Source organism: Nanorana parkeri, unplaced genomic scaffold, assembly GCF_000935625.1.
Source record: "Nanorana parkeri isolate BGI_ZX_2015 unplaced genomic scaffold, ASM93562v1 scaffold244, whole genome shotgun sequence".
NCBI classification, from domain to species: Eukaryota; Metazoa; Chordata; class Amphibia; order Anura; family Dicroglossidae; genus Nanorana; species Nanorana parkeri.
In genome coordinates, this window is record NW_017306512.1 from 1,268,477 (window position 1) to 1,292,608 (window position 24,132).

At 43.6% G+C, this 24,132-nt stretch overlaps 2 protein-coding genes across 2 annotated transcripts in view; both read left to right on the forward strand.

Moving 5' to 3' along the window:
* The window catches only part of LOC108787152 (cytochrome P450 3A19-like), a 38,860-nt gene extending 33,289 nt beyond the window's left edge, over window positions 1–5,571 (forward strand). Inside the window, exons 5-6 of the mRNA XM_018556625.1 lie at window positions 3,394–3,556; window positions 5,468–5,571. Coding sequence (XP_018412127.1) covers window positions 3,394–3,556; window positions 5,468–5,545 — 241 coding nt within the window. The 3' untranslated portion in view covers window positions 5,546–5,571. The remainder of the gene's footprint in view (window positions 1–3,393; window positions 3,557–5,467) is intronic.
* Window positions 5,572–9,362: 3,791 nt separating this feature from the next.
* The window catches only part of LOC108787153 (cytochrome b5 reductase 4), a 78,712-nt gene continuing 63,942 nt past the window's right edge, over window positions 9,363–24,132 (forward strand). The window contains exons 1-4 of the mRNA XM_018556626.1: window positions 9,363–9,604; window positions 12,962–13,115; window positions 19,066–19,166; window positions 19,572–19,656. Of these exons, the coding sequence (XP_018412128.1) occupies window positions 9,530–9,604; window positions 12,962–13,115; window positions 19,066–19,166; window positions 19,572–19,656 (415 nt within the window). The 5' untranslated portion in view covers window positions 9,363–9,529. The remainder of the gene's footprint in view (window positions 9,605–12,961; window positions 13,116–19,065; window positions 19,167–19,571; window positions 19,657–24,132) is intronic.

Sequence of the window (24,132 nt, forward strand, 5' to 3'; positions counted from 1 at the left end):
TACAGTCTGCCTGATTGCTGTTACTAGCACAACTGCTGTGTAAATGCTGTCCTCTACCACTGCTGTGGCATCAACTCATATATATATATTGTCAACTGCTATATATATACTGTGCTTCAAAACTGCTGTGCCATCAACTGCTACATATATATATATACTGTGCTTAAATACTGCTGTGCCATTAACTGCTGTTTATATACCACTCTCACGGCTCCCAGGAACATTTTCCATACCAACCATAGTTTAGCTTAGATCGGTGACATATGATGCTGGTAGCTTCAAACTCTCCGTTTTATGATTGAGAGTGACGCCTGAAGCTCCGTCTGATATCACTAATTATAGAATCAACTCAACCAGGAGACGTGCTCCAGTTGATGCTACCCGCCTCTGCAGTTGAGATCCTGACAGAGCAATTAGGTGCATTACAGTATGAGGTTGTTCTTGTCGGCAGTTCAGCGCAGAAATATCCGCACGACCGAACTGACCTGGTGTGAATGGGGCCTTAGTGTTATTAAAACATTTTAACCTGTACATACTGTTTAAAAACACTTTAGGCCTATGTGTCCATTTTTTTTAAACAAAATTAATTTTCTAAATGTAATGGCACCTATGGCAGTGGGGCGATAAATCTGTGGTGCTCTGCAAACAAAGGGAAGCTTTGCCTGTGTGGCTATGTCCCCAGTGCAGGGGATCCTGCCATCATCAGGAAATATGGCAAAGAGTTTATTTACGCCACATCCTCAGAGTGGGTGATTTTAGGCTCCCTTTTGGATGGTGGCAGTAGATCCTCCAAATTTTTTCCCCTGTGTATTGAGGAGGGGTGAAACGTCCCCCTTGAAGCCTTCCCAAAAGGTTTCCTCCTCCTCACTGCCAGTGCCTACACACTCTTTCTCCTTGTATTCCTACTTTGCCTCCTGTTGCCTCATAGCAATTAACATGCTAGTGGAAGGCAGGATATGTCCTGCAGGTCAAAGTCATGGCAGCTGGGTACCTGCCTCTATGGTGTAGCACAGGCCACAAAAACATTAGCTGTACAATGTAAAATGGCTGTTGTGTGCCCTTGAGGAGGAGGAGGAAAAGATGTCCTTCCTTATGAATGTTGTACCCAAATGGCTGATGCATTTACCACAACTGATTTGTTGCAGGCAGGAGTTTCAGAGCACATTTGTGCTTTCAGCAGCAGTTACATTAAAAAAAGACAGAGTTTCTTAATTTGCCGCCTGTCCAAATGCTCGCATTCTGTGTGAACACTGGCCAATTTCTACCAAACACATACCTGAAGTCTATATTTTGAATATTTTCAGAATAATAGCAGATACAGAGGTGGGAGAGAGTTCAGGAAATGTGGGGTTGTGGTTTTGAAGTGTTTTATGTACTTTGCTTTGACATTTTATTAAACTTAGGACAATGCAGTTTGGTATTACGAAAGTAAATGCCAAAAACGGTACTACTGAACTGTTATACCCCTGGCCAATTTGTATGAAGTTGCAGCTTCAGCTTTATTTTGTTTGAAGAGTAAATTTCCCATGCTTTTAAATCCGTTGTGGCTCGAAAATTGTGCCTTTCAGCTCAGGCTTATTACCTCTCGATAAAAATCAGGAATCATAGCCAAAACTATCTAGAAAAGCCTTCCTACAAGTTGTAATGAATCAGATGGGGTGCTGCTGCTGTATGTAAAATGTATGATGCCAGAATACAGTGCTGCTGATGCTGTCCATGATATCCATCATACATGTAATTAAAAGAATTGGCGATTTTCTCAAAACAGCAGGCCTCCCCACGAATGTCCCTGCCAGCGAGGATTATATGACCACCTTACGCAAGACCCTCGTGGCCCTGAAGGAGAACTTACTGCACGCCCAAAACCGTCAAAAGTTTTACTATGACCAGCGGAGGAGAGAGAGTCCACAATATCAAGAAGGGGACACAGTTTGGCTCTCAACCAAGAACCTGAGATTGGGGACCCCTTCCAAAAAATTAGGGAAGCAGTTTTTGGGGCCCTTCAAGATCGAAAAAGTAATCAACCCAAACACTATGAGACTCTTACTCCCTCATAGACTGCAAGTGCACCCCACCTTTCATGTCTCCCTCCTCAAACCTTTCCGTCCGAACCCTTTCCCAAATAGGGTGCCTCCGCCCTCGCCCCCTGTTATTGTACAGGGGGAGGAAGAGTTTGAGGTTGAGGAAATCCTGGACTCTAGGAGGAGGAGGGGGATCCTTCAGTACCTGATACGGTGGAAGGGATACGGTCCGCACGATGACTCGTGGGAAGAAGAACGGGATGTGCACGCACCACGCATCAAGCGGTTGTTCCGCGATCGGCACCCCGACCGACCCTACCCTTCTGGGGTACCCCGGAGGGGTTCCCTTAGGAGGGGGGTGCTGTAATGAAATCGGCGTCATGCGTTCCATCCTGGAGCGCAACGCCGACGTTTCCCATTGAGAGACAAGCGGCTTGCGTTCCACAGTGGAACGCAATGGCCGCAAGACGCCGTCATACCCCGTCCACTCAAGGCGGCCTATATATACAGGAAACGAGCATAGCAGCGGCGTTCCACTAATTAGAGTGTGCGCCCTGCTAGCTCACCTGGGACACATCTTGTTACAGCCGAACCGGGACGGAACCGCTCACCTACAACCTGCCTCTCTGGACCACCCGTGGAGGGTTGTTTTCTTCAAGTACCGCAAGTACCATAGTCAGTGTACTCTGACTTATAGAGACTACTGCCATAGCAATTCCTGTTGCCTGTACAGTCTGCCTGATTACTGTTACTAGCACAACTGCTGTGTAAACGCTGTCCTCTACCACTGCTGTGGCATCAACTGATATATATATATTGTCAACTGCTATATATATACTGTGCTTCAAAACTGCTGTGCCATCAACTGCTATATATATATATATATATACTGTGCTTAAATACTGCTGTGCCATTAACTGCTGTTTATATACCACTCTCACGGCTCCCAGGAACATTTTCCATACCAACCATAGTTTAGCTTAGATCGGTGACATATGATGCTGGTAGCTTCAAACTCTCCGTTTTATGATTGAGAGTGACGCCTGAAGCTCCGTCTGATATCACTAATTATAGAATCAACTCAACCAGGAGACGTGCTCCAGTTGATGCTACCCGCCTCTGCAGTTGAGATCCTGACAGAGCAATTAGGTGCATTACAGTCGATTTGAAACAATTTGGCGCAACTCTGAGTCTTTGCCCCGGGTGATGGAATGTTTAGCTTCGCCTCTGTTTATGCGCATAGCATGCCTGTCACAGTGTAGTTTAGAACATGAAAGGAGGCTTATTACTGTGTGCAACATTTCTACTTTGCATTTCCTTGTTTTGAAACATCCCGATATTTTTAATTAGGCAGTAATGTATTTTTCTACAGGTTTAGCAAGGAAAACAGAGAAAATTACACTCCATACACCTTCCTGCCCTTTGGAGATGGACCTCGAAACTGCATTGGAATGAGATTTGCTATGCTAAGCATGAAAGTAGCAACGGCTGCCATCCTCCAGCACTTCATTTGTCGACCCTGTAAAGACACCCTGGTTAGCTAACTCTCTACACTTATTATAAAGATAGCATTATCCATCTCTATCTAAAGATTTACATATCATGTAGTCAGGTGAAGTATTATCATCCGTTTAGTTAAACTGGAAGGATGTATTGTTTTGGATAGAATAGGAGAGGTCTAGGACCCGTTTTGTGTTTTTATTTATGTATGTTTCAGTTGGGCAGATCTCCCCTCACATTCTCTGTAGGGCCAGGTTTTTGCTGCTATCTAAATCCCTGTTGGGGACTCAGCAACAAGAGCATTGATTTAATAGCATGAGGAAGGCTTATAATCTCTATCAGTTCTTTTGCTGTTTGTGTTCCTATATTGGAAATTCTCTCTGACTTCCTGTGCTGTAACTAGAAATTAAAGTGAGTGAAAATCTCCCCAACTAGGGGCTGGTAAACAGAGCCCCCCTCCCTTGCTTCCTAGGCTCTGCTGCCCCTCCTGTGGGCCTGGAACCGGCACCACGGGGGTCGGCGGGTAGCAGGGAGAGAGATCAGCTAACATCCATTCGCTGATATTCTCGCCACGTGCGCTAGAGTAAATGCAATAATTATAGGACCAATGTTCATGGTTAACTCTAAACTGATGACCAGGCTTTTAAAACTTTGCATATGGACAATTTAGGGTTCTGTATTTTTTCGCCATTTCAAGGACACACACAATGTTTAAGCTTGATATGTTGGATATTTATTTACTCAGCACAACCTCATCAGGGCTTGTGGGTAAGAGGCCCTTGTCCCCATCGGCATGGGGACAAGGTGCTTTTCCAGGTGCGACCCTGGAAAAGCACCTTCCCAGTGCAGAGGCCATGTGGCCTGGTATGGCAGGGAGGAGGGGGGGTGTAGGGGACGCTCGCTCGCCCCCCCCCTCTTTCTTGACCTGCCAGGCCTGTGCTCAGATCAAGGGTCTGGTTTGGAATTTTAGGGGGGACCCCATGTTTTTTCCCTCACTATTATCGGGGGTGGGGTTCCTCCTTTAAATTCCTACCAGACCTTAAGGGCCTGGTATGACTTTGAGGGGGAACCCCACGTTTTTTTTTTCTTTTTAAGGGGTCCTTACTAACTTTCCTACCAGACCTAAAGGATCTGGTATGGTTTTGGAAGGGGGACCCCATGCCGGGGTTTTTTTAAATTTTCTTTTAAAAAATGCTTTTATTATTTTGTTAACTTTTTGAAAATTTCCCTTTTACATTTATTTAAAGCATTTTTAAACATTTTTATTTCATTTATTTACAATTTTTTTCTATTCTCTTTGCTACCTCGGAGATAGCGAGGAGAAAAGCCGAGCTGAGTGCCACTCACGTGCGGTCGGGTTGCAGCGGGTTTCTTAAAATTATTTTTTATTTTCTTTCATTTTTTTTCTCATTTTCTTATTTTTTATTTTCCTTTTTTTTAAATTAAAAAAATGTTTAAATATTTTTTTCTCATTCTTTTATTTTTTTTTTATTCTGCTCGCTACCTCGGAGCTGACGAGCAGAATAGCTGAGCAGAATGCCGCTCGGCTATTCACTCCCTGCCGTTTGGCACCTACGACTGACAACAAGGGGGAACGGCAGCGAGTGAGCTGCCAAAGCTTCGACTCAGACTATTCAGATCCTTCTGCAGAGCATGATTGGTCCGGCTGACCGAAGGCAGCCGTACAGAGCCGATGTACGGCTGATTTCAGAGCTGAAGTGAGTAGCCGAACGTTCTTCGGCTCTGTCCATTTCGGCTCGGTTATTCACTTGGCTGCCTTTGGCAGCTTTGTGACTAACCATCTAAACGAATGTAATAAATAATAAACAGGAACATTCAGTTATAATGATTTTAAACAAATATCCTTTATTGCCGAATATATTTTGTTTTACTGGATTTGTTTTGTGGTGCTTACAATATATTTTTTATGTTTCTACTGTTTACAGATCCCTATGGAGTTGAGCACTCAAGGTTTCATGCAGCCCAAGAAGCCAATTATTTTAAAATTTGTATCTCGAGCTTGAAAAGGGAATGGCTGGATTCAGAATGTGTCATCTAACTTTAAATTGAAAGTGCTTTTCTTATGTTCTTAATAAAAACAATAATGCAGTCAAATTGAAAAGTACATTATATGATACATAATCTGCACAAACCTTTATAAAATTACCTTAATGTCATTTATTTTTCTGTCAAAGCAGTAAATTTTTTTCAAATGTGCTTATTACTTCTAAGTTCTCATTTGCCAATAGTATAGAGTTTGAAAACCTGGAGCGTCCTTTAACAAGCTGCTTTCTATGTGGAGGGGTCTGCCTTCATATATCCACCTAGTGCAATAATGCAGGGGTCCTCAAACTACGATCCGCGGGCCAGATCCGGCCCACCAGGGTCCTAAACCTAGTCCGCTCCTGGCGGCAGGCAGCGGGTGGCGAGCACCGGGTGGCGCTGTCTTCACTCCCTTCCTCTCACTGTTTCTCTCCTGTTAGTGAGAGGAAGTTAGATCAGAGAGAGAGGGGGCGAGGGAGAAATCATCCTCCAGCAGCCTAGTGGGGGCATCTTTTATGTGCAATAGTACATATCTTTCAAAACAGATGTCCAAATTCCATGTTAGTGCAACATCCATTTTATTGATAGTGTCATTAAAACGACAAGCGTGTTTGGGGCCGCGCAGGGTGCCCTTCATCAGGCTAAAGGTGCCCATACACCTTACAATTATCTGCAGATTTTCTGTGGTCAGATGTAAAAAGTGTAACAGATTGGCCTAGGTGGAGATTACTTCATCCACACAGTTAAGTGTAGCTGGAGGAATCTGTTGCACCTTTTCCATCTGACCACAGAAAATCTGCAGATAATTGTAAGCTGTATGGCCAGCTTCAGGAATGCGCTTGTCGTTTGAATGACAACTATCAAAAAAATGGATTTCCACTAGGAATGCACCGATACTGATACTAGTATCGGTGCCGATACAGAGTATTTGGGCAAGTACACGTACTCGTCCAAATGCTCTGATACTTACCCCCCATACCGGAACTTCCGGTCAAAGGGAGTTCTCCCTCTGTCCAGCAGTGCAGAGGGAGCATGGAGCCGGCTTCCTTTCCAATCAGGAAGCCGGGCGGTAGGTTATGACCCGCTTCCTGGCTTACCGATTGGCTAGGAAGCTGGCTTCCTAACCAATCAGGAAGCCGGGTGGCATGTAATGAACTGCCTCCTGATTGGTCAGGAAGCCAAGCTGCCTAGGAACAAGTGAAACCAGCTTCCTAGCCAATCAGGAAGTCGAGAGGCGGGTCATGACGTGCCGCCTGGCTTCCTGATTGCCTAGGAAACCGGCTTCACCTTTTGGAAAGTTGTGATTACCTCCAATGTTATTTATTTACAAAATATATGCATACTGTATACTTTACCAAAAAATTGCCGCGAGGTGCTACACTGTTCGGGTTTGGCTTGAAGAAAAGGTGGCAACCCTAGTCAGGGCCAGATTAACGTAGGGGCTAAGGGAGCCCCTACCTTAAAATAGGCCCAGCCGCCCTAAACAACATATAGCAATCAATCGACCGGCCGCCGGTGGGGTCCCGGGAGAGATCGGCATTCCTCCGGACCCGCCTGGGTGTTGGGGAAGAGACACAGGCTGTCCTAGTGGCCTGACAGCTTCTATGTTTGGCCTGCGCAGCTGCGCCCTTTCAGCAACGCTGAGGCACGGGACGTACGGAAGCCTGGCAAATCAAATGCCAGGCTTTCTTTAGCAGCGTAACGCCAGCACCAACTTTGGGCGCACGCCAGCACAGGCTCCTGGAGGGCGGCCAATAAGAAGAGAGCTGGGATATGACGTGATGTCATCTCCCTGCCTCTCCAAAAGCTGCACGCCGCCGTCAAGAGGTAAGACAGGGCAGTCTACATGCCCATTCATTTGAATAAATAACAAATACTTGAGCTGTAGAAAATAATAACAAATCATGCTGGTACATGTCCCAGGCTAAGAAAAATTAATTGTATTAAAAATATTTTTTATTTATTAAAAAAGTTGCTAAAAATATTTATACATACCCTCTAAGTAAGGGCTTATTCACACCAATTGTGGTGCATTCCAGAGCGGCAGCTGCTGGCACGCACAGCAATCACTCACTAAAGTTCCCCTTTCGTTCTGGGACAGGAGGGGCCGTGGCGGTGCATTAAAGTCAATGGCACCACAGCCACGCCCCCCACCTCTTTCAAACTATGATCCGATCCACAACAATGTCTGAGGGACAGTGAACTGGCCCCCTGTTTAATAAGTTTAAGGACCCTTGCCTTGATGGTTGAAATGTTCTCACCAATAATGAAATTCCATTGATGGCTGGAATTTGACATTTATCTCCTTGCTTACTGAAAAGCAGTGAGCCATTCACGCATGCAACAAATTAAATTTCCAAAGTACAAGAAAGCAACATCTGTATCTGTAGATTCAATTTAATACTTTTTGCGTGACCTGTCAGTCGCTGGATACAGTGCAAACGCTGTATCCAGCTTTTGACATGTTCCGCTATTAGCATAGCAGGAAAGCTGTGGTCTCAGGGGGGCTTAGCAGGATTTGTGGTGAGCTCTGAGATTTGTGGTGAGGCCCAAGACCCTGCAAAGCCCCCCACAGATCCTGCAGTCTGTCAGATCTCAGGAGGGCTGTGCAGGATCTGTGGGGGGTTTTGCAGGCTGATCCTGCACAGCCCCCCTGAGATCTGGCAAAGCCCCCCACAGATCCTGCAGTCTGTCAGATCTCAGGAGGGCTGTGCAGGATCTGTGGGGGGTTTTGCAGGCTGATCCTGCACAGCCCCCCTGAGATCTGGCAAAGCCCCCCACAGATCCTGCAGTCTGTCAGATCTCAGGAGGGCTGTGCAGGATCTGTGGGGGGTTTTGCAGGCTGATCCTGCACAGCCCCCCTGAGATCTGGCAAAGCCCCCCACAGATCCTGCAGTCTGTCAGATCTCAGGAGGGCTGTGCAGGATCTGTGGGGGGTTTTGCAGGCTGATCCTGCACAGCCCCCCTGAGATCTGGCACAGCCCATGAACGCCGACCCGATTGAATTTGCCGACCTTAGCATCTGCGCTTGTGCACAGATGGGATTAACAAGGAAAAAGGCATTTATTGTATTTAAATTTAAGTATTTTGTTTTAATCTTAATTGTGACCGTTGATAATATGTCATCCGTGGCCATAAATGATGGATGGCATGTTATGCACATTCACAATTAACATCGTAAGGAATTACATTGTAATGTAAATTCTTACGATGTTGTGACAGTGAATGTGCATAAAATGCCATCCATCATTTACTGCCATGGATGGCATATTATCAACGGTCAAAATTACAAATGAATACTCTTTAAATAAATGCCTATTTCCTCCTTAATCCCATCTGTGCGTAAGAGCAGATGCTGAGGTCAGCAAATTGAACTGGGTCGGCATTCTCGACAGAAAACCGGAAGAGGTGGGGCGCAGCGGCCACACCCACTTTGCATGCATGTAGTGACGTAAATGAATATCTGCATTAAATAAAACCCTGTCACACGGAAGCGAGCACTGTAAAAGAAAACGCGACTTAAGCCTCACATAAGCTCTATGACGTTCTCTTCAGTTCCGCCTCGTGCGGCTGACATTTCAAGCACTATGGTTTTAAATATGTCTTCTATTAATTACCTGCACGTCTACGGAGGCAGCCATGTTTTCAGAGACCAAAGTCAATAGCCTGACCGGGAGCAGCACCAAGAAAATGGCTTCCTCTTTGGAGACATCAGAGTTACAGTCGCGTTCATGTGTATTGAGCCTTTAATATTTAGATAGGCGGGGCATGTGTCACTTGTCCGGCTCGGGGACTTCAGTGTTTGGGCTGTCAGGGTGTAGAGGAACTAACTATTACTTCATAGTTCGTTTCTGAGGATTAACATCATGTCTCTTTGATGCCTCATATATAACCAGTTCTGTTATACGTGACAGTTGTGTTTGTACATATCTATCTACAAGCTTGAGCATTTTCTGATTGACAAGATGCTGAACGTCCCTACACCATCATTCCCTGTCCCCAATTCCCAGCAAAGGGTGTCTGCAGGTGGTCGAAACAAGGTATGGCTATAGCTAACTCTCTCCTCTTTGTTACAGTGTGTGGCTGCTCTTTCATATCCCCAGCTGCAAATTTGATTCAAACAATATAAACACGGGCACTTGTAATTTCAGTAAAAATACCATGGTGTTACTCTGTCTAAGAAAGTGCAAATTAAAGTGTATGTGTAGACACAACTTTTTTTTGTTAGTTTTGGATGGAGTAGGGAAGGGTTAAAACCCTTGCCAGGTTATTTAATGCAGTCTATGTACTACTGGGGAAATTCCCCCCCACTTCATGTCCTAGAGATGCAACAGGAAGTTAGGGGAAATCTCCCAAAGTGAGGGGAATTCCCCTCTTAAGGTGCCCATACACCTTACGGTTATCGTTCGAAAAATGAATGAGATCGGGTTGTCGTACGATAATCGGCCAGTTGATGGGAAGTGAACAATCAGAATTACTGTACAACTAGCTGAATTTCCCCGATCGGTCAGGCTCGAATTTTTTTTTTTAATGGAACGAAAATTGATGGATTAGTGGTGTTTTCGTACGAATCAAAACGCTTTGGGTGATGTTCTGTTTGGAAACCTTGGGTCCTGCCATTCATGTGGATGTTACTTTGACACGTACCACCTGCCTAAACATTGTTGCTGACCCCTTAATGAAAACGGTATTCCTTGATAGCAGTGTCTTTCAGAAGGATAATGCTCCCTGCCACACTGCAAGAATGGTTTCAGGAATGTTGATTGGAGGAATGGACGGGGCGGACATAGCTGGCTCTGTCTCTAGATTGACAGCGGGCTCTGCCTATCAGCCAGTGGGGTGAGTCTCGACAGTATTGTCGGGATCCGCCTCGGCTGCGGCATGTCTCAGTATATAGGGGAATAGCTCACTATATACTGAGCTTTGGGTCATGGGAGGAAATAAGTATATGTCCTCCTCTGACCCCGAAGAGAACTATGAGGAAAAAAAGATTACCCCATAGTTCTCTTTCAATGTTTGTTTTCACCTTTGTCATTAAGGGGTTAATAAAATAATATTTTAGTTCTGCTTTGAAATCATTAATTACCGTCTCTATTCTATGCATTCTACAGTACATTTCCGCTATTAGCACAGCCAGCTTGTTCTTAAACCTTTTTATGTAATGTCTTGCTGTGTTTCATCACAATTCTGCAACTTCTTTGTTATTTTTTTTTTTAAAGCAACATAATAATGAAAACTAAAGTGCTGTGTTTATACTAGGAGGTTGTGTCCTTTCAAATGTAATTTGTGTTTTGTTTATATTTCTTACAGAGAAGACTAATTGTTTTGCTGTGGTTTTTATGTAATTGAACAAAAAATTATAGCTATGTCAATAAGCAGTTCTCGGTAATGCTTGTTACTGATCTTCTAAATAAACAAAGTAATTATAGAACAGTGGTCCTCAAACTATGGCATGCTACCCCTGCAATCAGAAGACCCCCACATGCAGGGGCATTTTTTTTACTCCTACCGACTGCTGACACGGGACATATTGTTTTTCTTTCTCACCGTATATCATGTTTATCCCACTGACTGCCAACACACCCTCTGACCTCAGCTGCCTGGGCATTTTGTTTTACTCCTATTGGCTACAGTCTGGCCCCTGAACAGTCCGAATGACAGTAGCCCTTTGTTTAAAATGTTGTACCTCCTGTTATAGAAGGTATTTTACTCTTTGAGCTATGCACATGTATGTCTTTCTGTCTACTCAAAGGAGTACTATGAGGTGAGTGAAAATCACTCAACCTCATAGTTTGAGCCGACGTGTGACAATGAAACTGTCACACTTCGGCTCAATAGATCGGGGAGTGAGCGAACACATAGCGTCGCTCGATCACTTCTCGATCATCTCCCTGTAGAGAACAGTGATTGTCAGTCACGGCTCCCTGCTCGCGATATACTGAGCTTTGGGTCACGGGAGGGCGCTAGTACAGTATATGTCCTCCAGTGACCCTTAAGAGAACTATGGAGAAAAACACTTACCCCATAGTTCTCTTTTAAGGAAGTGTTTTACATGGTAATGTAATTTTAAAAGTCATCCATTAAAAAAATTCCTTGTGATCATACAATGAAAGTCCTTGTTCAGGTACCTACAGTTATAATAATAATAATATTATTATACAGGATTTATATAGCGCTAACAGTGTGCGCAGCACTTTGCAATATAAGGAAGACATTACAATCACAATACAAATCAAGACAAGATGGTAATGTGGGCCCTGCCCGAGAGGGCTTTCAAATTAAAAGGGAGGGGCAAGTGATACATGAGGAGGTAGCTGTGTGGGGATGACCTGACCACGCTAACTAAGAGGGGGCAGATTTGCGTGGGTAATTTAATTTTTTCATACTTGGCGAGAAAGTAGAATTACCCTCTATTTCTGCTCATGCGGAGTGTATGTATCCAATATGCTTCTTGGTGTCACAGGGATGGCCTTTTCCGTATTCTCTGGGCACCTGTTCTATTATTTCCCCTCTGAATTCATGCTGCGTTCTTATTAACTGATTTAGACCTTGTGCTTGAGAACAATTTATTTTTATTTTGAATATACATATTACAAACAAATCCGAGGTACAGAAATGGGGAGTTCAGCAGCCCTGTCATTTGCAAATCCGTTTGTGGAGAATGTTAAAGAAAAAAGTATCTTCCCCTCAGCCCCCTTTTAAAAGCATGTGCGGCATTGGAGAAGATACATTGATAGCATGTTTATGATTTGGGAAGGTTCGGAGACAGAGTTGCACGAATTTGTTTTCACCATTAAAGTGACATTAAACCCTCAGATTTTTTAACATAAACCAATACTGTAATGTGTGCCTTACTGTAATCATGGTTGTTTCCCTTCTATTTGCTGCTCTTTTAAATCCTCATGTCTTCTCATGCTTGGGGAGAACTTCCCTTTGCAGCTGAGTGCCTCTTCCTGTAGTGCTGGCTCAGGTTGTGAACCTACACACAGACACCGTGTATCCATTCCTGAGACAAGGCAGTCTGCTGCAAAACAGAAGTTCTGCCCAGCATGAGAACAGATACAGATTTAAAAGCAAGAGCAGCAAAGAGAAGGGAAACAACCATGGATTACAGTAAGGCACACATTACAGTATTGGTTTATGTTAAAAAATCTGAGGGTTTAATGTCACTTTAAGGAACTCCAGGTTTTAGAAAAAGTTACATATGCAGTGGGTCTACCCCTGTACTGCAAGGGTTAACTACCGACCTAGGAGTGTACTGATTCAGATGCCCTTGGTTGCTGATCTACATAGGCCCTTTTAAAGGTGCTTTTGAAAGCACCGAAACCACATTAAAATGGTGAAAGAGGCTGCAGAAGAAAACAACAAACATTTGATTACAATATATTTTGTTTCAGACACCGCTGAAGCCTGGAAGGAGTCTGATGGATTGGGTTAGAGTAAAAAGTAGCAGCAAAGATTTAACAGGCCTAAGAGGAAGATTAATTGAGGTGACAGAAGAGGAACTTGCAAAACACAATAAAAAGTCTGATTGCTGGATATGTATTAGAGGTAAGTACCTGCACTGTAACTGCTTGCATATGAAACATTTTAGAGCTTTCAGCGCAATAGAAATATTGACAGTCATAGACTCCAGTTCCCTTACATTTCCTCTTTGGCTTTAAGGATTAAATCCACATAAAAGGGGAAAATTACTGTTGGACAAAAGCTGGTAGAAGATAAAGATTCAAAAAAAAATCGTAATAGCTCAGGGGATGTGAGAGTGGAGTAAGAGGACTTGCATCTAATGGTCTGGGGCTTTAGAAGTCAGAGTTCATTCACTGGGTTTAACTCAACGTTTGTTTTGCTGTAAGGTTGGGTTAACACTATTGAGCTGCAACATCGCAAGCATTAACCTGCAAAGAAATGTTCATTGGTGCACTGGGATGCATCATTGCACATGATATACCTTACCAACGCACCTGCTTTGCAGCGCACCATGTCTCATGGAAGCACACTACAGTGAGTTGTGATGTGTTGCGTTGCTAAAAATGATTGATGCCTGTTTTGTTTCTCAGGTATGTTGCCAATCCATTTAGTTGAATGGGTTGCCTTAATTCAACGCACAGTAATGCGCACAAAAACACTTGTTAACGCACATATCTTATGTGCTGAATCCAGCGCTAAAGTGCACCTCTGCCCATACTATGGCCACTAAAAACAAGCCCTCACTCGCCTCTCTAGCAGCTTGTACTGTGATGTATTTATTTAACAAAATTCGCAAAGATCACAACAGAGACTCCAAAGTCAGGTTTCAGTCTGGGGTTTCTAATGGCTTAGAAACACCTGCTGTGTGTTGACATTAATGGGCTGTCATTCTGCCAAGGTCCACACTCATAGAAAAAAAGCTAAAGGTGCCCATACACCTGCCCATTATCGTACGATAATGGGCAGCGTGCAACCGCATCTACTGTACGGTCGCACAACTTTCGTCTTCCTAGCACGCTGGAAAAGCTGCCAGCGTGCAGGGGTTACCGTTTTCGGAAGACGATAGACGCACGGGCCAGGGAGCGCAAGCGCACACTGCCCGCTCAGCATTGCAATCATCAGGAACCCGCACCTCAGCAGGAAGGGCTTGCGATGTTCGCAAGTACGATCTGCCTGTCCAAGATGGGCAGGGCGTACGAAATTTTAATGACCTTACAACCATCGCACAACGAAAGTCGTGCGATGTTTGTAAGGTGTATGGCCAGCTTAAGATTTCAGTATTTTCTGATGTGAAATTTTAATTTCTCGAATAAACAAAGGTGAATGAGGGCTTGTTTTAAATCTGTAGTTTAATCTGCTTATATTTTGCCTCCCCTGGTCCCAGAACAACTTCTCTAACCACTTCAGGCGGATTCACGGAAATACACGTCATCCGCTTTAAATGGTTATACCAAGAACGCGGCGGCTGCTGCTGCAGCAGCTGTGTTCCTGATATCGTTTTAAACAGCAGGCGATTTGCTGTATATGTGCAAGTGATCCGGCGTCTGTACATCATCTTCTTAGGGGGCCCGTTAGGGGTCTGGGAGGCCCCTGATGTCTCCACAAAGAGGACCTGTCACATCCTGTTTGCTGTTACATAGAGAGCTTTTTAGCTCCCTATGTAATAGCAATAAGGTTAGTGTACGTGTGGAGCTGTGAACAGGGCCAACTGATCGGAAGCCGATTAATCGATTTATAGAAAAAGTTGACAACTTTTTCAATAATCGATTATAATCGATTATGCCGATTAGTTGTTTTGCATCCCTAAAAAAAAGTGTTTAAAAATAAATGCAAAAAATACAGACGCAACCACGCATCGCTATTCCTACATGCACAAACGACAATTGCGCTACACATGTTGCATATCGCCACGAAGGTGGGCGTGAGAGCAATAATTTTAGAGCCATTAATCACTGTTCGCACTAAATTAAAGACCGGCAAAAGCGTTTAAAATGTTCGCCGTGGGAAATTTGGGGTATTTAAAGTTTTTTGCGCTTTCACGGGCAAATGCAGTTTTAAGGCTTGACATGTTTTGGTCTCTATTTACCCGACGTGACCCCATCTTTTATATGTTACTAAAAAATTGTGTATTATATTCTGTTTCTGTGCACTAAATTTAGTTCAGGCGCTCCACTGCTGTCCTGAAATCATTAGTCGATATTGTTTTAGAAAAACTCACATGACAATAAATGTATCAGTACTTGTACTTGTAATTACTTGGCCAAGTATCAGTACTTGTCTAGTCTTGGAGCTTGAAAAGTATCTGTACATGTACTTGTACTTGTACCGAGTACGGCACTTGGTATTGGTGCATCCCTAGTTCACAAGCAGTGATTTTTCAAAGTATTCCTGAGCCCATGCAGTGATGTCCAATATTGTGTTTTGGCCTTGTTCCTTGCACACAGATTTCTCCAGATTCTCTGAATCTTTTGATGATATTATGTACTGTAGATTATGATATATTTAAAGTCTGTGCAATTTTCCGAGGAGGAATATTCTGAAATTGTCCGACAATTTTTAGATGCTGCTTTTCACAGATAGGTGAACCTCTGTACATCTTTACTTCAGAGACTCTCTGAGTCTAGTTGCAAAATGTTCTTCCAGCTCTTCCTTATTACGACCACTTACTTTTGCCAGCTTTTTATTGCCCTGTCCCAATTTTTTGAGACGTGTTGCAGCCATCAATTTCAAAATTACCTTTTTTTTTTAAATGGTACATTTTCGCAGTTTAAACATTCAATATGTTTTCTATTTTCTATTGTAAACAAAATCTCAGTTTATGAGATTTGCAAATCATTGTATTCTGTTTTTATGTAGGTTTTACACAGCATCCCAACTTTTTTGGAATTGGGGTTGTATTACTAGCATCAAAATGTATGTTCCGCTGTGCATTCAGATTCACAATACTGGCTGGTTATGATGATAAAATGCTGATGCTACATCCAAAAATCATTTGACATGCTTGGACTTCAAGGGTTGGCAACTCTTTGACCCTACACGTGATATCATGATCAAAGACTCCACAGAAGACCAGGCCTAGGGAGAGGTTGGCTGAGCAGCATCCTTCTGCTTCATCTATTTCTACAGTAGATGCCCCTCTGAACCTGACTGCCAGACAGCCCATGTTTTGTAGTTGGAGACCAGGTGAGCCCTCTGACAAACCTTTGGCATGAAGGTATGTCCCCCTTCTACAAGTGGAGGACTTTTTGTACATCCTTGCAGGTCCTTGGGTAGTTTGCCTTTCAGGCATTCAGGTGTAGAGAGTTCCTCATTAATCTCATGGGCTATCGTCTGGCCTCTTGTACCATTTTCTCTTCACTGTGGTACCACACAAATGAATACATCTTCCACAACTCTTGTGCTCACAGAAATGCTCTTCCCAGAGGGATTCTCTGACTATGTCAGTTAGGACCAGCTTTAACCATCCCTTATCTGAATAACATTTCCACATCCTCAGTGTTGCTTACACATACCTGATACCTCTCGGAGCATGTGAGACACTCAGACAACCTCCTTTGAAGTCAGCAGGTGTTGTGGAGCTTGGTGAGCAACATCACCTCTAGTGGCTCAATACCTGTAAGTTCTGGTTGAATCTGGCCTTGTCAGGTTTCAGCACTAAAAATTGTCTGTAATGCTAACCATCATAGTCCCTTGCTGGAACAGCCCACAGCATGTCTACTTGTCAACCCCTTGTTTTCAGACACAGGGTTGCCCCTCTCCCCTTTTTTACAAGAGCATTGGATGTTGGGGCACTGTTTCAGTGGTGTCTCCCCTTTTCCCATGTCTTCTTGGTTCTCTTCACTGTTGCACCAGGTTCAGTTTCTGAGCAGTCCATTGGGTCTGTCTTTTATGGACCAGCTAGTCCTTGGTAATGTTTACCTATACATTAGCTGGTAAGAGGTCTTCACCTATTCGGAGTGTTCCCCCTATGGGAGAACCATCATCTCTGGGCTGCTGTTTGGTTCCCCAGAACAGATGGTGGTTCCTTCCACATTTAGAGAGTTCACTCTGGGTAGTTCTTCTTGATCGGAGTTTGTTGAACACCATCGATACTGCTGCATTTTCTGCACCGATAAGAAAAAGCTTGGGTCTCCCATACCTGCACTCCATCTCTTCAGTTGTGTTGTCTTTGTGGGATCAAATTCTTGAGTCCTTTGACTAACTCTGGAGTTGCATCACATTCCCTTGAGGCTACACCCCTCAGTTGGTCTGCTTTTGGATGTCCTGACTGTTTTTATGGTAAAATCCGTGACTTGGATTCCTTTGAGGGACATACTGTAGGTCTTATCCCTCTCTGTTTTCATTCAGCCTTTTGGTACTGCTGTGCCCCAAAACTGAGGCATGTTGGGTAGAGGATATGGAGGTTGGCTTACAATATTTCTGTTTCCTACTGTCTGATCCTCCTGTTCATGGCAATATACCCTGACTGTATCTGAATTCCTGTGTTCCTAGATGGCCTCCAACCAAATGATTTTACAGTAAGTGCAAAAATCTTATAATTCTTGTCTCCTTCTAGATCATACTAGATCACTTATGTGAGACTTTCTATAGGTCAGTGGCGCTTATAATCGCAACTAAGAAAACATATTATTCTGTGTATAATGTTTTACCACTGGCTAAGACCGAGATAATAACAGCATGGATTATGTGATATTCACTTTGTAATTCAGGTCTACTAGAAGTTTGAATTTTTATAAGCATTATTTTAAATCTTCTTTTAATACAATTCGTTTTTGTAGATCTCTCAGTAAAGCAGTTCTTTTAATTTTTTTCAGTGATAAAGAAGACACTGCATGAATATTTTTATCTGACATCAGAATACACAGAGGCGGATTTATCAAAACTGGAGCAGACAAAATCCGGAGCAGCTGTGCATGGTAACCAATCAGCTTCTCTCTTTCATTTACAAATCTTAACTGAACAAACTTAAGAAAGAAGCTGATTGATTGCCATGGGCAACTTCTCCAGTTTCTGTCTGCTCCAGTTTTGATAAATTCCCCCCACAGTGTAATATTTCTAGACAGTAAAGATTACAACACATCTAAACATTAAATGCATTCACGCGCTCACAGAAGCTGCATATTCAGTACGGTTGAAATTCACGGCGTCAATATTGATTTTGTAATTAAATGAGAACTATGAGGTGAGTGCTTTTCACTCACCTCATAGTTCTAGCCGACCTGTGACAATGAGACTGTCACAGGTTGGCTTAGTAGATCGGGAGGTGAGCAAACACATGCCGGTGTTCGCTCACTTCTCGATCCTGTCACGGCTCTCTGCCGTGACATGGGAGGGGCGGGATTCCCCCCTCCCCGCTCCGATCCGCCAGCGCTGACTGGCGGAACGGACGGGGGAGGGCGCGGGTACAGCTGGCTCTGCCTCTAGATAGGCAGAGCCAGCTGTCACTCACGCAGCTGGGCGGATCTCGACATCGATGTCGGGATCCGCTCCGGCTGCGGCGTCTCAGTATACCGCGAGCTGTAGCTCGCGGTATACTGAGCTTAGGGTGACGGGAGCTAGTTTGTGTCCTCCCGTTACCCTGAGGAGAACTATGGCCTAAAATCCTGACCTAAAATCCTTCTCCTACATGTCATGATCGTTTAAATCCTCTGTTTAGTAGCCTTTATGTTTGGGTTAATTTTAAAGATTCGTGTAAAGATCAGGTCAGCTAAGAGCTACTCGTTCCCACCTTGTGACTACTAAGTTACATTCATAGTCTGAGTGTTCACTGACACTGGGCCATATCACACTAGCAACTTTGTAGCAGCTGTAGGTCATGACAATACTTTTGTATGCATGTACAAACTGCTAATATGATCATCAGTAACTGCATTGGAAAACTTGAAAAACAACTGTAACAGGAAAATCTGTCAGCAGTTTCAAATGCTGCAGAAAGTCAATAGTCCTGCTTTAAGCAGTTTAAATATGTTCTTTAGCTGTGATGTCCTTGTATGTTATTCAGCAACAGGTCATGCAAGCATTTTATTTGTTACAGGGCTTGTATATAATGTCACTCCTTATATGGAATATCATCCGGGTGGTGAAGAAGAGTTAATGAAGGCAGCAGGAGCAGACGGTACACAACTTTTTGATGAGGTACAATACCATATAGTGTTTTGTTTTTTGTATTATTTTTACATTTAATTTGTATACTACTACCTTGCTATAGACATATACATTTCATTGTATAAAACAGATTTCATAATTCAAAAACTGCTTTTTGTGACTTTGTCTCTTTAAAAAAAAAAGAAAATACAGCTGCGAATAGGTATAAAATGGCATTCCTGCAGCAGTTCTTATTTCTCTTTGCTACGGGCAAATATCAGGCCATTCTGAATGGAAAAAACTTGGGTACTTATTGGTAACTACAAAGCTTATCTGACCCCTTTTGTCTCACACACATTCCTTTTGGCTAATGAGGTTAATTAATAATTTGTAGTCCAAGTTCTCTTTCTTTACAGATTTGTGCAGTGTATCATTTTAAGATATTTTTGTTCATAGGTTCATCGCTGGGTCAACTATGAATCCATGCTGAAAGAGTGCCTGGTTGGGAGGATGGCTATCAAACACACATCATTGTTGAAAGGTAATGGAATAGAACATCTTGACTCAGACATTTAAAGTAAGCCTGCCTGCTTCTTAAATCTCTGTCCCTTCCACTTTCCAATGCCAACCCCACCCCGCCCCCATTTAAAAGTGCAGTACTAGAACTTTAGTGACTCTGGCTCTGGCATTAGTGAATGGTTGGAATTACCATTGGGAAGGGACAGCACTTAGTGAAGACTTGGGTAGAAATCGAGGCTTGGTCTACATGAGGTGGCTGTTTCTTTTCCCTTTATTTTTACCTGGTAATCCTGCCAGTAATACTCCTCCTGTCTTAGGGTGACGACGCTTACTTACTCTACTGTAAACACATTTAGTTCTCGGAGGTAGCTGTGAACAATGTAACTGATAACAGTCAGCACAGGTAGAGAGCATAAAAAGTTATCAGCTGACAAGATTTCTTGCAAAATTATTTCATTTTTTATTTTTTTTGCACTTATTGAAAATATGTTTTTATTTGTATATTTTACAAACCACAAGGATTCAAATAAGAGGTTTGTTTACATACTCTTTAAAATATGCCTGCAAAGTGCATTCACAGGCACTCCCTTTCCCATGGAGACAACAGTTACTCAATTCCACTGCAGCATTCCTGTGTGCTCCTAATTTGAACCACAAGCAGCCATGGCTATGCACAGTGCGGTGGCACATTCTGCGATAGTCACAGTAGTAAAACTGTGATGTTCAGCTATGCTGGAGGGTGCACACTTTTACAGGAAGTTCATACAAAGAGTTTACAGGATGTGCACAGTACAGGGAGAGAAAATGTACAAAATAAGGCAGACTATTATGTAACAAATAATGCAGCCCTGTTTTACTTGCTGTACTCCATAAAAGGTAATATTCTTATGTTTAGGACTGGTTCCCACCTGGGCGTTTTACAGAGCGTTCGTACGAGCTGTAAAACGCTCAACATGTGAAAACCAATAACAGCCTATGGGCATGGTTCCCACGTAGGCGTTTTACAACGCGTAGGAACGCACTGAAAAACGGCCTACGCCCAAAGAAGTACAGGAGCTACTTTGGGGCGTTTTTCCACGCGTCTTCATTGGTATTCCCGAGTGTGGATTGGGGTTAACAAAGCGGTAACCCCGAGCCACACTCGGGAATACAGCGTACAGGTCTTACCTTGTCCGCGATCCTAGCTGTGTCCTCCGGTGGCTGCCGACTTCCGGGTTCCGTCCCTTCCGAGCGGCCGCGTCGCACGGGGGGCAGAGCCGGCGGGAAGTTTGAAAGTGAAAAAAAATAATAATTTAAAAAAAGAGAAAATAAGGAAAAAAAACAAAAAAAATCATACACGCGTTTCACTGAATGAAAAAACGAGCTGAAAAACGAGCAGGAAAAATACACTCAGGTGTGAACCCAGCCTTACAGTTTAGTTCTGCTTCAGGGCCCTTTCACACGATGGCGGTGCGTTAAAGGAGAATTATGAGGCGAGTGATTTTCACTCATAATCTGAGCCGACCTGTCACAATGAAACTGTCACAGGTCGGCTCAGTAGATCGGGAAGTGAGCGAACCCATACCGGCGCTTGCTCGCTTCTCGATCCTGTCACTGCAGAGAGCCGTGACAGGGGAGTGACTGGATTCCCCCCTCCCCGATCCGATCAGAGCCAGCTCACTCACGCAGCTGGGTGGATCCAGACAGAATTGTAGCTCGCGGTATACTGAGCTTTGGGTGACGGGAGGAAGCTAGTTTGTGTCCTCCCGTAACCCTTAGGAGAACTATGGGGAAAAGCCCTAACCCCATAGTTCTCCTTTAAACGATTAACACACGGTATCGCGCAATGCACCTACCATGCAGGAGGTGCTTTGCTATTCATTTGAATGACACCACAAATGCACCTCCCACCCGCAATGCAATCAACCGCAGTGCAATGTGCGGTACTACAATACCCAGCCTCTATATTCAGAGGAAGTACCATGGCATCACCTGTAACATTACATCACTTCTAATGTAAACACAATGCATTTGCTAGAAGCTCTTCTATGGAGTGCTCCTGGGATTAGTGCTGTATGCCAGCTGCAATACATGCACATTTCCCTGTGTTTTATCCCTTTAAAGAGACTACAAGTACGAAATATACCTGTTGATCTGCCAGAAATACTCTCATGCAATGTTTGCTGACAACACATAGCATTTTTTGTACACCGAGTGGTGTCAGTCCTGCAAGTTTTCTCTTGCCAAATACTACTTTTCCATCACCACAACATAAAGGCTAATCATTCTGTAGTATCAAGATAAGGACTGGGAGGGCTAATTTCTGCATTAGATAACACATAAAGTAAGCATAGGACACAGGACAGGTCTGAATTTCCGACATGATTAACAGGTATTTTTTTTTCCGCCTATCAAACTGATATAATAAAATGCTTTCAATTGTATATTTAAAGACCAAAAGAGAGTGAATAAGAGACATTCATTGTTAAGGTTTACGTTCAATTTAAAAGGGAACTTCAAATTTGAGCTCCAGGTAAACATTTTTTCTCATCCTTGCATTGTTTTAGCTTGACCCAATGTAAGTATGCATATTTGATATCTGGCCAGCCCACGGGGATCCTGTAAAGCCACTCCTACTAATACTGCTTTACAAGAATCTTCCAAGTCCTGCCTGGTGCTGTACTGAGCGACTTTCCCCTCTGCTCTAAAAACACAGGTGGTCACTCATCTGGCACAGTGGCCATTCATTGAATGAATACAGACAGTCCCCGGGTTACAAACAAGATAGGGACTATAGGTTTGTTCTTAAAGGAGAACTATGGGGTCAGTGTTTTTCCCCATAGTTCTCCTTAGGGTAACGGGAGGACACAAACTAGCGTCCTCCCGTTACCCTAAGCTCAGTATATACTGAGACGCCGGAGCGGATCCCGACAAGGACGTCGAGATCCGCCCAGCTGCGTGAGTGACAGCTGGCTCTGCCTATCTAGAGGCAGAGCCAGCTGTACAGGCCCCCTCCCCCGTCCGTTCCGCCAGTCAGCGCTGGCAGATCGGAGCGGGGAGAGGGGAATCCAGCCCCTCCCCTGTCACGGCAGAGAGCCGTGACAGGATCGAGAGGTGAGCGAACGCCTGTATGTGTTCGCTCACCTCCCGATCTACTGAGCCGACCTGTGACAGTCTCATTGTCACAGGTCGGCTAGAACTATGAGGCGAGTGGAAATCACTCCTCTCATAGTTCTCCTTTAAGTTTGAATTTGTATGTAAGTTGAAACAGGTACATTTTTTAAGTGTAACTCCACCCCAAATTTTTTGGATAGCATAGGGAAAGGTTAACCCCCTGTAAAGTTTGTTTTGCTGTGTGTGCACCTGTTTAGAAGATTTCACATCAATTTCTGTCCCTGGATTTTGAAAATGTTGGGTTGTCGTGGAAACAAGGATTGGTGATAAAGCTTCAGTGGAGACCACTTTTTTCCCATGTTAACTCTTACAGGAGTGAATTTCCCTTCTTAGGGGTAGATTTCCTTTCACTTCCTGTTGTCTCAAGGTCAGGAAGTGAGATTAAATCTCCCTAATGGGGATACAGACAGCAGTAAAAACCTCACAGTGACCCAGAAGAAGAGGTGGGCACTCCTCGTCTGCACGTCTAACAAGAGCCAACTTCCTGTAATGAACGTACAGTACTACGAACCAGACCCAAAAAGGCGGGCATTTCTCATCGGCACGAGCGTGGTAGCATTACAACTACCCCTGCTGTACAGTAATAGCCTCCGTTTGTATGCAGGAGTCGGATGTAAGTCGGATGTATGTAACTCGGGGACTGCCTGTTCAAGGAGATTTTTGAATGGTCAAGGGGCAGATTGTGATGTCATCACCCCTCGTCCAGTTGGACAATGCGTCACGTTCATTAATAGTGATAATTCTGTTTGACACTGGAGATAATTGAATGTGGACCTAGATTTTTAAATCGCAGTCAAATAGTGTGTTTTTTGTTTGTTTGTGTGTTTGTTTGTTTTTTGAGATTGTAGTCTTTGAAGAATTAAATTTTTCTTAACATTTTGTTAAACCTTTTGTGTCTCCTCATTACTGATTGGACTGAGAAGAAGGGGGTAGACCTCTGAAAGCTTGTCCTGAAAATGTTACTGCAAAACCAGAACAGTACTCAACTGTGTTATTTCATATATTGAAACAGATCAAATATTAAATTTAGTGTCTCACACAATGTACTATGGTGATATAAAGCAATCGCAACTGTGTATAAAGTCATAATCATAAAAAAATAGCTAGTAGCTGTTAAACCAAAACTATTTGTTTTGAACTAATGTTCAAGCCAGATATTGCTTTTAACCACCTGCCATCCAGCAGTCGTACCTAAACAGCCGGACGGGAGCCTTGTAGATGCGGGTGGGCGTTTTAAAACGTTCTTCCCCACCCCCACTCGTGCGCACAAAAACTAACTTAAATGTAAACAGCCTGTGATGGCTGTTTAAAAACAAATGTTCCGGCGGCTATAGAGCCGCTGGAT